The sequence below is a fragment of the Lampetra fluviatilis genome, chromosome 54 (assembly GCF_964198595.1).
Source record: "Lampetra fluviatilis chromosome 54, kcLamFluv1.1, whole genome shotgun sequence".
Lineage (NCBI taxonomy): Eukaryota > Metazoa > Chordata > Hyperoartia > Petromyzontiformes > Petromyzontidae > Lampetra > Lampetra fluviatilis.
Window position 1 is genome coordinate 6149710 of NC_136328.1, and position 13564 is coordinate 6163273.

Sequence of the window (13564 nt, forward strand, 5' to 3'; positions counted from 1 at the left end):
AGCCGTCCTCAGGTGAAGAACAGGTCTGTCGAGAAGGCAGAGATCTTCACCCGAGGACGGCTGCTTGCGTTGTGGCCGAAACGTCGTGAGAATTATTTGATTATGTTTTATTTTTATTATTTTATTATTTCCCTTCTACGTGACTGTACCGAAAGAACCAAAGAGTAGAACAATAGGCGTTACCCTTTCCGGAAATAAATAAATAAAACCAGGAGGTTTTAACATGTTCAATCACCAAATCGATAGCTTGTTACAAGACACTTATGATTGGAGCACGTTTGTTTGCGTGTCTCGCCACAAGTATGTGTGGTTACTGCAGACGTGATGTCTCGTAATAGTTGTCTGTTTGGAGTTCGAACATCTTATCACCTGTTTTATTGCCAGAAAGGGTAAACGCCTATTATTGTTTTCATCATTGTGATACTGGCAAAACGGTCCCATAGATGATATGTCTAAAGTCAGCACGAGCCTCCCGTAAACCACGTGGCTTCTGTACAGCCCCCCCCCCCCACGCTGAAAACCCCTCTCCCCGCCCCCTTTGAAAACAGACTCCGCTCCGTGCATCAAGCGTCGAGGCCCTCGTGTAGCCTCTTCCTCCTCCCCTCTCCTCATCTCTCCTGGACCCCTTCGCTCCCATTGATCAAATCCCACCTTCCCCGTCTCCCTTTTTTTCTTATTTCCCCATCCCTTCTCCTCCGCCTTTCTGTTCCGTTGCCCCGCGCGTTACATCTTCCACTCTCTTTAATCGCCTTTCCCCCCCCCCCCCCGCGGTGTGGCCGCTAGCTAAAGATCTGCCGCCGTAGAACTCTGCCCTGGCCTCCGTGTTAAAGTCCAAAACGCGAGCGTCGCTCTAAATCTGGCGGTACACTAGACGCGCGCGCGAGATTTTTTTACGAGCGTCGCCGTCGTAACACCCCCCCCCCCCCCCCATCGTTTACGGCCCCCCTCTCGCCCAAGGCCGTCTAAGAGCCGAGGTGGCGGCGGGGTGGGGAACTGAAACAAATTCGTCGTCATCGCGTGAGTTGGATTTGTGGCCTGGAGGGGGTATGGATGGTGGTGACCGAGGGCGACTCGTTTCGTGGTTGCGGCCTCGCGCTTTGTTCTCGCCATCGTCGTTTTTTACTTTTCCGTTTTTTAAAGGGGTGCCATTTCCTTAATTTGTTAGATATCTTGACTGAAAGCTTTCGTGACTGCGGAATTCGTATTCTTTGGGTCTTTCGGTAAAGCCACGTAGATAGAACACAATCGTCTTCAGGTGAAGGGGGTTGCGGGAGGGGGACCGGCTCAACTCGCCACTTGGGTCCCATCAGCAGAGTCGGGCGGCGCTCCGGAGGATCGATTTGGCGGCGAGCTGCTAGAACGATGCCCAACGGCAGGGACCCTTCCTCCGTAAGACACGGGGAGCGGCGGGGGGGGGTCCCACCAGTTTTACGCAATCCCCCCCTCCCCGAACTCCCCTCCCCAAACCCCTCCCCCCCAGACCCCCTGCCCCATGCAATCGTCGTCGGAGTTGTTGTTGGAAACAGAGTTTGCTTTGGGGGCTAGGTCGTGTAAGTATATAAACGTGGCGGGTTGACACGGCCAATCGGTAAGATTTCATCACGTAAACAAAAACACGTGCTAATGGCTTGCCAGTTGAGCACACGCCGTTGTGTGTTGGAGAGAGAACCCACCCAACATGTAACAATTGGAGCACGACGTTTTCGCCGGTAATTGCGACCGGCCTCATCACGTGACGGCCAGAAATTGTGGAGAAATCCTACCTCTGTTTCTGTCTTCAATCGAGGGGGCGAGGGGGGGGGGTGTAAATGTGGTATCACCGTGAGCCAGTGGCGAGATCGGAGTTGGCTTTGTGCTGCTTACCGCCCGTGGGGTTTAATCCCACAGGCCCCAAGGGGGGGAGGGGAGGGAGGGCCATGTGTTGTGTGGGACGGAAATGCGTTTTGTGTTTTTTTGTTTCTGCGGTGGCGAGGCGGTGCTGTGAAGGAGACTCGTTGTCTCTTTTAATCTACCTTGCTTCCTGACCGAGGGTCGAGTCGGACTTTGAAGTACCTGTTAGCGGGCAGCCGCGTGAGCGCCTCTCGGGCTTTCCAATCACAGCGCGAAAAATAATCGGGGCTCGCAGCGACAGAAGTGGCTGCGGTGTCGTAAAATCACAAGCACACCGCGCTGTTGTGGGCAAAGGCATCGATCGCATTCCACCCGCCCCATCCCCACCTCTAGTACTCGATCAGTGTGGCTATGATGCTCCCAGTGACGGATAAACATAAATATAACATCTTCTTGGTTCTTTCGGTAAAGTCACGTAGAAGGGAAGTAATAAAATAATAAAAATAAAACATAATAAAATAATTCTCACGACGTTTCGGCTTTAACGCAAGCAGCCGTCTTCAGGTGAAGAATGACGGCTGCTTGCGTTGTAGCCGAAACGTCGTGAGAATTATTTTATTTTATTATGTTTTATTTTTATTATTTTATTACTTCCCTTCTACGTGACTTTACCGAAAGAACCAAGAAGATGAATCCCTGCAGTCACGAAAGCTTTAAATCGAAAAAAATGTAACAGTTTGCGGGCCACGTGGGCAACGGGCCTCGTTTGGCCCGCGTGGGCCCTGACCCCTGAGCTAAATTGGGACTTTGGACATTGCATTGACGTGACCTCCACAAATGACCCCAAAACGCCCCAAGAATATCTCGAGGTAGACGATGGGCAGCGTGGGCGCGTGCGCTCTCGGCAGTCTTCAAGCCACGCCGTTACGATAAGCAGTGCTTTGGTCAGAATCGGAATATTTATTTATACTGGAGGAATAGGATGAGTTGAGCTATGAAGCTCTTTTTTAACAGATGTCTAGTAGTTTCACGGATACTATACTACTTTTTTATTTTGCCAAGTAAGGGCCCACTAAGCTATATATATTTTTTTCAGAAGCACCCTGCTTACCACATTATAGCCCAACGAGAAGTGGCTTATCATCAAATTTGTAGCAGCCAAATACTCTAAACGGGAAAAACTGGAGGTCCCGGAGAAACATCCATACGATCACGGAGAGAGAGAGAGAGACACGCAAACTTCAAATATACAGCAGCAGGCGTCAGGGTTGGGATCGAACCCACGACCTCCTGTATACCAGGTGAGGTAGTTGACATCTCACCACCGTGTCCAGTATACCAATCCACCGCTGCTGGATGAGGGTCCTCCCTCGTGCCGTGTGGATTGTGGGAACGTGGGCGGTTTGTTTTTGCCAAACTTCACCACCAACGCTGGTCAATGCGGCTTCGACGAAGGCGTCGAGCAGCGGCGTGAGACCGCGCCGGCTTGCCGCGTCTCGCCTTGCCCCGCCAGCAGCCCGTAGCAACCCGCCGCGCGTGACGTTTGCCCATCCAGCGCTCACCCAGGCTCAATAATAATAATAATGAATGATTGTTTAGTGTCTTAATGCGCCGCCGCCACAAACGTTAAGTCGCTCGCTCGGCCGAAGACGGATCGAATCCGAGGTACGTGACGAAGCGTAGACAGACAGCAGCCAGGTAGTGAGCTGGTGCCAGAGGTCGCAACCGGGTACCCGATACCCGTACCCTACCCGATACCCGGCTACCCGTACCCGGCCGGGTACGGGTACCCGTTTGCGACCCTGGTGCGGCCGGGTACGGGTAAGGAATCAAAACCCGTTTGCGACCTCTGGCTGCTGCCAATAATTTCCCAAGCCCCTGCGGTCCTCTATGCTATCGGCCAGTTAAAGAGAGTGGGGCAAAAACGTGTGGGAGGAAACCGGAGCACCCGGAGATGGTGGCAAGATGTTAACTACCTCGTCCGGTCTACAGGAGGTCGTGGGGTCTATTCCGATTCCGACCCTGACGCCTGCTGCTGTATATTTGGAGTTTGAGTGTCTCCCTCCCCGTGGTCACGTGGATATTTCTCAGGGGGTCCTCGGTTTTTCCCTCCATTTAGAATCCACGTGCGTTTAGAGTATTTGGCTGCTATCAATTTCGACGCGATAAGCTCCTCCGTTGAGCGATAGCTTGCGAAAGCCAGGTCACTTCTGAAAAGGAACTCTACAGCTCCGTGGGCCTCACCCGGTAAAATATAAATAGTTTGAATAGTTTAGTTTAAAACCCACGCGTGCAAGGTGGGGGGCGGCGGGAGGGGGGTGGGGCGGCAACAACAACCCGTACAGATGGAACAGGTGGAGATCAGTCCGCGCTGTCGTTCACAACATTTTGTGCGGTGATCCACCCACCCTGGCCGCTGCTTCCACGCCGCTGCATCGCTTGGAGGCGGCCGTCGTGCGGACGGCGTAGCCGCCCACCGGTCCGAAGGTCGGGCACGTCGCGGGTGGATCTGGACATCGCCGGGACCATCAACTTGCACTTCGTGTGGTCAGCGGTGTTACTGGTGGTTATTGGCTCTGTGATAGCGAAGGCATTTTATAATGTTTGCCCTTCAACCACCGCTGTTTGCTCGATCTGCCGAACCCTTGATTGTCGTTCGCGGGGTAGTCGGCACTTTTCTCTATCGCGTAGAAGAAACGGACTCCACCGTGGTGCAGTATTGCGTGCGCGCAAACTCGCAGTGTCACTGACACCACCAGCTCCAAAAGAAGCCAAGAGGTGGTCAGAGGGGGGTGGCAGGGGGGGGGGGTCACTCAACAACAGGGCAAGGTGGGGGGTGGAGGGACTCCCAGGCGCATACGGCAGCAGCAAACATTGAAGACTGCACCACAACGATGAGTCCCAGTGAGGACGAAGCCCGGTCTACGGGTTGTGTGCCTGTCTCCCCTGCCGCCTGTTGTTGGGGTGGCCACATTGATGACTGCACCACACCGATGAGTCCCAGTGAGGACGAAGCCAGTCTACCTACGGGTTGTGTGCCTGTCTCCCCCCCCCCCCGCCGCCTGTTGTTGGGGTGGCCACATTGATGACTGCACCACACCGATGAGTCCCAGTGAGGACGAAGCCCGGTCTGCGGGTTGTGTGCCCGTCCCCCCCGCCGCCTGTTGTTGGGAGGGCCACATTGATGACTGCACCACACCGATGAGTGCCAGTGAGGACGAAGCCCGGTCTGCGGGTTGTGTGCCCGTCCCCCCCGCCGCCTGTTGTTGGGGTGGCCGCGACTTTCTTGACGTCCTGTGAGAGAGAGCTTCGTCGCTGATACAATTCCTCCGGTCCAAGTAAATATTGTTATCTGACGCCTTGAGTCCGGTGGCTCTCAAGTGACAGAATGGGCGCCACGTCCTGGATAAGGCCGAGACCTCTTGTATGGGAAGCTGCTGCTGCACACGTGTGTGTGTGTACTGTGTGTGTGTCTGTGTGGGGAGCGGTAGTGTAGCGGTTAGCGCGCTGCGCTACAAACCTGGCTACCCGGGTTCGATTCCCGCTCACGGCCAACATCAGTGACGATTATCTGAACCCGTCCTGGGCCTCCCCTAGGTCGACTCGGCCTCAAATGAGTACCTGGTGCGATGTGTAAACATCGCCACTAGGGAGACAAAGGCGGCCGGGCGTGGTGTTGGCCACCCACCCCCTCGTGTGCAGTGCCGGCCTTCATAGGTGCTCGCTAACAGCACTTGCCCCTACAGTCTGTTAAGGCTATACGGGGGATCTTTGTTGTTGTCGGTGGGGGAGTGGAGGTGTAGCGGTTAGCGTTGCTGCGCTACGAACCCGACGACCCGAGTTCGATTCCCACTCGCCAGTGACGATTGTCTGTATCGGTCCTGGGCTTCCCCTAGGTTGACTCAACCTCAAATTAGTACCTGTTGCAGGGAGACAAAGGCGGCTGGGCGTGGTGCTGACTACTCACTCCCTCTTGTGCCGTTCTGGCCTTCATATGTGCTCGCTAACAGCACTTGTCCCATCAATCTGTTAGGCTATATGGGGGATCTTTGTCTTTGTGTGTGTTAGTGTTTCTGTTGTGATGGGATTCCTCATTTACAGATTTCAATCTCTGTAGAGTGTTAATAAAGAAGTAATGCCCCCTCATCATAAAATCGCACCTTGAAGTCTTACTTTTAAGGAAAAAAAACAGCTGGACACCAATTGAAAGCACGGCAAATAGCAGAGAGAAACCGTTCACAAATAACACTGGTCAACAAAAAAAAAAATTCTGGCCTGGACTTTTGCAGCTGTTCTAGACTAACTTCAGGGTGCTGATTCCAAATCTGATCTCAGATTTGCTCTATCACATCTCATTTTATGCTATCGGCCAGAGGTGTGGACTCGAGTCATGTGACTTGGACTCGAGTCAGACTCGAGTCATGAATTTGATGACTTGCGACTCGACTTGGACTTGCATAACAATGACTTTGTCCCACCTATGAGATGTGGACTCGAGTCATGTGACTTGGACTCGAGTCAGACTCGAGTCATGAATTTGATGACTTGCGACTCGACTTGGACTTGCATAACAATGACTTTGTCCCACCTCTGCTATCGGCATACCCCATTTTCATTGATTTTAGCCGAAATTAACTCTGTCACGTATGATTGCAAGTTGTTGCGAGTCAGTGACTGCTTTAGTGTTAAAATATGGTGCTGTATTTTTAGGATAGTGTGTTTATAATATCATTTTATATAGATATCCACATTTATTTAATATTTTTCTACTGCAGTTTTTATTGAAAATGCAATATTTGATATCTCAAAAACCTGTGATAGACAAAAACTGATGCCAGATTTGAAATCGGCACCCCAAAATTACCTTAGAACCGTTGGAATACCTTATGCCAGAAAAAGTGTGTTGACCAGTGTTATCATCCATGATCATTCCACTGCTGGATAAAGGCCTGCCCTGCGCACGCCGTCGCCCACACAGGCCGATATCATCCTTCCACCTTCTGTGAAAGCGGTGGTGCGATGTTAACTCCCTCGCCTGGTATACAGGAGGGCCGTAGTTTCGATCCCGACCCTGACGACGCCGGCATATTCGGAGTTGGCGGTGTCTCTCACCCCGTGGTCGTGTGGATTTTTCTTATTCCCCTCCACGTTTTAGAATCAACTATGTGCCTTGAGAGTATTTGGCTCATGTAAATTTCTACATGATGAAAAGCCAGGTCGCTTCAGAAAGAAATATTTACGTAGCTCGGTGAGCCTTATTTGGTAAAATAAAAAAAATAGTTTAGATTAATAGTTTAGTTTTAGTTTAGACTGCCGTTCCCACACACCAGTCTCGTCCCATCAGCCATCGTCATCCCTCCTAGCCGTGACGTCCTCCTGGCCCAAATCCACTCGTGCGAGTTGGTCGACATGATGTCCCCGTTTTTAATTTTGTCAACCACCGCAAGTTTTGTGAGGGGGTTCACACCAGGATATGAATTGCTCAATATATTGATCGACGTGGCGGTGGGGGGGGGTCTGTGACCAAATCGCATGGAATGCAGCCGGTCTCGTCCGATCGGGCAGCGGCGGCGCACGAGTTTGCGTCTTCTCCTCCTGTTCAACTCCCTTCCTTCCCCCTGGGCGTCGAGGAGGAGCCGTGGACCCTGGGATGACCGGGAGAAGGCTTTCCGGCAAAGTGCGGTCTTAACATCAACGGTTCCTTCTCTGCACGGGGATAGAGCGTTGCCCCTTTGCGCGTGTGCGTTTTCTCCCGGCGCTCCGGTTTCGTCCCACACGAATACATGCGCGCATCATTATTTGGCTGGAAACAATCTAGTTTTGAAGTTTTCGTGACTGCAGGGATCCATACCCTTTGGTTCTTTTGGTATAAAATAAAATCTATTAAATCACGACGTTTCGGGCGCAACAAAATATTAATTTGATAAACGAGCGAGGTCTTGCAATACGAGCAGTACGTAGTGTATACGCTTTGTCTGCCGAGCGTCACGTGATCACAACTGATATACGAGCGCTTTGATATGCGAGTGCTTTGGATTACAAAAACGTTTCCGTAACGAATTATGCTCGCAATCCAAGGTTTTACTGTATTGCTAATTATGGTGAATGATGATCATTTCACCGATTTTCAATTATGAATGGATAATGATCAATCAATCTAAACTAACTCAACTTTTTATTTTACTTTGTAAGGCCCACTAAGCTATATAGCTCTTTTTTCAGAAGTGACCCGGCCACAAATGATAGCTCAACAAAGTAGTGGCTTACATGGAAATTTAAAGCAGCCAAATACTCAACGCACGTTGATCACTATGTAACACGATTTCTGTTTCTGGGTATTAAGTGTTATTTTTTTAATTGCTTATGCCTAAAAAGTATAGAAAATGGCTATTATTCTCCACAAACTTTGTATTTGTGACCAGGACTTTATGTGAACGAAAGACACAAATGCACACTTTCTCATTGAAAATGGGTACATTTCAAAATATCACTGTCCTGGTCACAAAAGCAAAATTTGTGGGGATTAATAGCCATTTTCTGTACTTGTGAGGCATAAGCCATTAGGAAATAACACTTACTACCCAGGAACACATTTTTTTTTGTTAAACAGTGTTATAAATGTGGAGGGGAAAAAAACTGGAAGACCTGGAGATAAATCCACGTGGCCACGGGGAGAGTGAACATGCACACTCCAAATATACAGGCATTGGGCTTGAACCCGCAACCTTTTGTATTCCAGGCGAGGGAGCTAATATCTCGCCACCGAGAGAAGATATCGATGAAGATTCAAGACCTGATTCGACCTCTGACCCACACTGTCCTGGGACGTGGCTTGCGACCTCTCGCAGCGATTGCTCCACTCACGACGGTTTTCTCCATTGACGTTTCTGCCCCGTGTCGTCCGGCGTGTGGTGGTTGCAGGGATGCGATCCGTTCTACATGACACGCCGTGGCAAGCTGCAGACGGAGCGGAGGAAGCTCAACGATCAAATAATCCGGGAGGCGCGGCTTCGCGAGGGCGCGCAGAACCTCTACAGGTGAGCGAGCGAAGCGGTGGGGGACCCGCACTCGGCCCTACCCTCGTGCGAGCTGTGGCCCTCCCTGGTGAACGTCGGACGTTGGGCCCATGTTTGGCTGATGCTGGAATGTTGGGCCCACATTCGATTGACGTTGGAATGTTGGGCCCACGCTCTGCCGACGTTGGGCTGACGTTACAACCAACGTCCGTGATGCACAATAGGTTAGGCGCGCACGTGCGGATCCCACAATCCACCACTGCACAAGTACCCCTCCCGCCGTGATGCCGCATTGCCAAGTCGCGATATGGTTCGAGGGGGGGGAAAAAAGGCGTGCAACTTTTACCGGCGTACGAATCGCGAATTATCGATTTTCGCAAATGAAGAACCCGCGAATGAAGAGTTTCCTACTGTGCCGTACATCAGTTACGGGCCCGCTGGTTCTAATTATCGGGCGTCGTGGGTTAAGCGGGTCGCTGCCGCGTGACCTCTACGTATTCCTACGACACAATAAACACATTGCGTGGCGGCATTGTGCCTCGTCACCCCCTCCCCCAACCCTCCTACGAGGGGGTGAACATTAAGCGCTCGTCTTTCAGCGGCCTAGTTTGCATACTATTTTGCCTGCAAGATGTGGTGGTTGAGACCGGGAGAGTAAATAGGGGGGAGGAGAATGGCTGGAGGGGGTGGAGGAGGAGGGGGATGGAGGAGATGGGGGGGGTTATGAGACGAGCAGAGATTTCGGGCAAGGCTTGGGAACGCACACAAACGGTGGAAAACGCCGGAGGGCTCTTTGTCACCAGCGTCCAGAGTTCCGCGTGCGCAAGGGAGGGCAGTGCCGGATTAAGCTAGTGCGGGGCCTGTAACGTATGTTATAAAGGGGCCCTAAATAAAAAAAAACACGTAAATATTAAATCACTAATTTTTTACTTCCATAGTAAAGTCATTGTATGGTTTCATTTTGCTATACGGCCAGATAATACGACAAATCGCTAACCTTAAACACCCAGTTGTTTGTAAAAGCTGAAGGCAGTATAGTACTATAGTAATAGAGCAAGTGCAGAATCACTGAATGGGAATTGATAGCTTGACAGCATTTAGCGTGGGGCCCTTGAAAGTGCAGGGCCCGTAGCTACATATGTAGCTACTTGTGCTAATAGGATAATCCGGCACCGAGGGAGGGGCGAGGGTGGATTGTGCGTGCAGGAGTCCACATCGAACAGACCGTGGTAAGAAGTGGCCTCCGAGCAGCATCGGCGTGGGTGGTTGTTGGTCCGCATGGCTCTTGCCCAGAGGATGAGATGGGGGGGGAAATCCTCCTGCCGAATGAGCAGTCCACCCACTCTCCCCACCCACCCTGCCCAGCCACCACCAATGTCAAATGATCTGGCGATGCGGCGTTGGCAGTGGCGCACAAAGCACGAGCAACACAATTTTTATTTTTGCGCGTTCCGTGTCAATAACAACGGCTCGCGTGCGTTGTGGCCTTAATTATTTTTTTTTTTAAACCCTAATAAGGCAACGTTTCGGGCAATTGTGCCAAAGTACACGTAAATATGAAATAAGGGTAAAATAAATATTTAATCAGACGTTTCGGGCAATGACCCTTTTTTCACGTGGGTTATGCATATTCTTAGGTTTTTTCGGTAAAGTCACGTAGGTAAAACATCAAAATTAATGAAAATAAAATAAAACAAAAATCACGACGTTTCGGAGGCAACACAAGTCTCCGTCATCAGGTGGGACCGTCACAGCCGAATTAGCTGCATCAAGTGAGGCAATGATTCAAGATGTAATCCCTTATAAGCAAGTTGAAGGGGGAAGGAGAGGGGGGGGGGAGCTCATCAGAATGTGGTAGCCAATGAATGGAACGTATCGGGAGGGAGGGGGGCGGGGCTCAAAGACAGCACGGAGTGCTAAGCACAACGCATCGGGAGGGGGAGGGGGGGGGCCAAAAAAATGGACGGCTTGGACGCGGTTGCTGCTGCACACGCCAACACAATGGACAGAGAGGGGGAGGGGAGGTCTGATACACATGATAGACAAAAGAACGAAAATGCCCATGTTTATACCAATGCTGGCTGAACAATGAAGAGAGTACTGTTAAAAAATAACTGGGGATGTTAACACTCGGTAAAGTAAAGTAAAATAGTGCCTGTCAGATAAGATGGTCCAAAAAAGTGTAATTTAGTCTTTTTTACGTGGTTATGCACCCATGTGCTCTGAAGAAGGCTCATGGCCCGAAAAGTCACCTATTTAGTTTCTTGTTAAGGCCGCCACGCACGCACAGACGCGCAGCGTTTATTGACACGGAACGTGTTGAGCTGTTGACGTTTCAGTCTCACGGGGATTTTGGTCCCCACGTTGCCTACTGCACATCCTCGCCGCTTCGCTGAATACGACACGGTGGCGAGATGTTAACTACCTCGCCTGCGATAAGGCGGTCGTGGGTTCCAACCCGACCCTGACGCGTACTTTATTGGAGTTTGCGTGTTCTCCCCGTGGTAGCGTGGATTTTTCTCTGGGTCCTTGGGTTTCCCCCCCCCTGCACATTTAGAATCAGCGTCACGTGTTTAAAGTGTTTGGCTGCTCTAAATTCCCATGTGATAAGCCGCATTACTGAGCTTTCATTTGTGGCCAGGTCGCTTATGAAAAACTGTTACACAGGTCAGTGAGCCTAACTTAGTAAAATAAAAAAAATTAGTTTAGCATGTTCACTCTGCCGGTGGTCGCGTGGATTTTTCTCCGGATCCTCCCGCTTTTTCCCTTCCACATTTAGAATCAACGTGCATTTAGAGTATTTTTTGGCTGCTATAAATTTCCGCACGATGAACAGCCGCTTCGTTGAGCTGTCATTTGTGATGGCCAGCTCGCTTCTGAAAAAGAGCTACATAGCTCGGTGGGCTTTGCCTGGTAAAATACAAGTCTAGTTTTAGTTAAGAATGTGACGGACGGACGTGGATGGGTGGGTGGCGGTGCGTCACTCTGAGTCGCCACGGGCATATAAGCGCAATGGGGCGGGGGCGTGCTGGATAATTTAATAAAAAAAATAGATTACTATTTTTTTTCACGTGGATTATCACTCCTTGCGGCGGTGCCCAGGGTATCTATCGAAACCCGCACATACCAGACGAGTAAGGACACGCGCGCAGTACCACGTGCTCGAATGACTCGGTGTCACACGTTTGGAGAGCGAATGCGGTGAGATGGGGCCCGCCGCCGGCTCGTGAGGAGTGGCGACTCGAAAGCTCTTGACAGCTGCACGTCTTTGTGCGAGCGTGGGGATCTTGAATGGGCTTAGGGTGGCGGTGCAGTTGGGGTGTCTGGGAGACCGTTCCGTGTCGAGACGGGTCCGGTGTCCGAGCGAGGAGAGTGTGGCCTGATTTTAGAACAATTGAGGGGTTTTTTTCTTGTTGTTTGTTTTTGGCTGTGTCGTACTCCCCTCTACCACCCGGCACAGCCGATGGGTGAAAGTTATCACGCGGTGAACAAACGTGGACAATTTATGAGTCGGGTCGATTTTTTTTTTTGCTTGACGCATGTGACGCCTTCCTCGCACAAACCCGCCCACCCAAAAAGCGCCATCGTCACACCAATAACACCCACAGGCATACAAATAAACAATTCTACGCGGTTAAAAAGAAAAAATCAAACGCAAGTTGTGGCAGTCAGTCGCATGCTTGCATATACATTGAACTTGTTTTCGCACGGCACGTAGCCCCACCGTGCTCCATCGGAGGTGCGGGATAGTTGTTGTATGCGAGCGTCTAAGAAGGCGCGTCTTGAGCTGTGGCGTGAAAGCGGTGGTGGGGTCGATGGCGCGTCGTTGCATCGGCGGAGGGTTGTTCCAGAGGTTGTGTGTTGCTACTCCAGCACCACGGGCAATGTTGTTGTTGTTGTTGTTGTTGCCGTCGTTTATTGTGAAAATTCGGTCACATTTCCTATGACCACTGTTTCATTACTTTTATGGCTTTATTTTGGTGATTTTCGAAAAAAAATTTGGTTTGCCCATGTTTGTTTGTAGTACAGAGTTCGACTGATGGCCTTAATCTAAGTTGTCTTGTGGTTGTTGTTGTTTGACTTGCATCCCACTGGGATATTTGCACAGGGTTGGTGTACGGTGATTTTTCTGCAATATTTTGCTGTCTTTTCTTGGATTTTCTGTTTGCACATAGTCACTTTAAGATGTTTTCTTGTTCATGTTTTTGTTTTTTGTTTGTTGCGGTTGCACCCGATTCAAGAGCCGAATGGCTCACAGGGCTCTACCTAATAAATGAACTTTGAACTTTGATCAGGCGATGTGGCAGCTTTACTCTTTTTGTTGACATGTCGAAATTTGAGACGTGTTTGACGACACATTTAAATCTCACGTGACATTTCTTTTGATGTTGTTGCCAGTATAAAAGTATGAAAAATAATAATGGATTTCACCCTTTCTGGCAATAAACCAAGAGGCCCTAAGATGTTCAAACACCAAACAGGCGTAACGTTTGCAAGGAATCATGTCTGCGTTAACCAGACGTGCCTGTGGTGAACATGCTAACACAAACATGCTCTGATAATAATACGCGCATTGTCTTTGAAACTGATTGGCGTACACCAAAGATGGCCTTTTTTTTAATCCTTTATATTAAGTTCGCTCGCTTGCTTGCGCGCTGACGACCGTGCAAATCTTTCGGTCGTTTTTTAACCCACTCCCCGTAATCCAATCGAGCTGA

At 50.4% G+C, this 13564-nt stretch overlaps 1 protein-coding gene across 1 annotated transcript in view; it reads left to right on the forward strand.

Annotated features, from left to right (window-relative positions):
- LOC144949659 (rhophilin-2-like) overlaps positions 1 to 13564 on the forward strand; it is a 67362-nt gene that overhangs the window by 4769 nt on the left and 49029 nt on the right. Inside the window, exon 2 of the mRNA XM_078879646.1 lies at positions 8752 to 8867. Within this exon, the coding sequence (XP_078735772.1) occupies positions 8752 to 8867 (116 nt within the window). The remainder of the gene's footprint in view (positions 1 to 8751; positions 8868 to 13564) is intronic.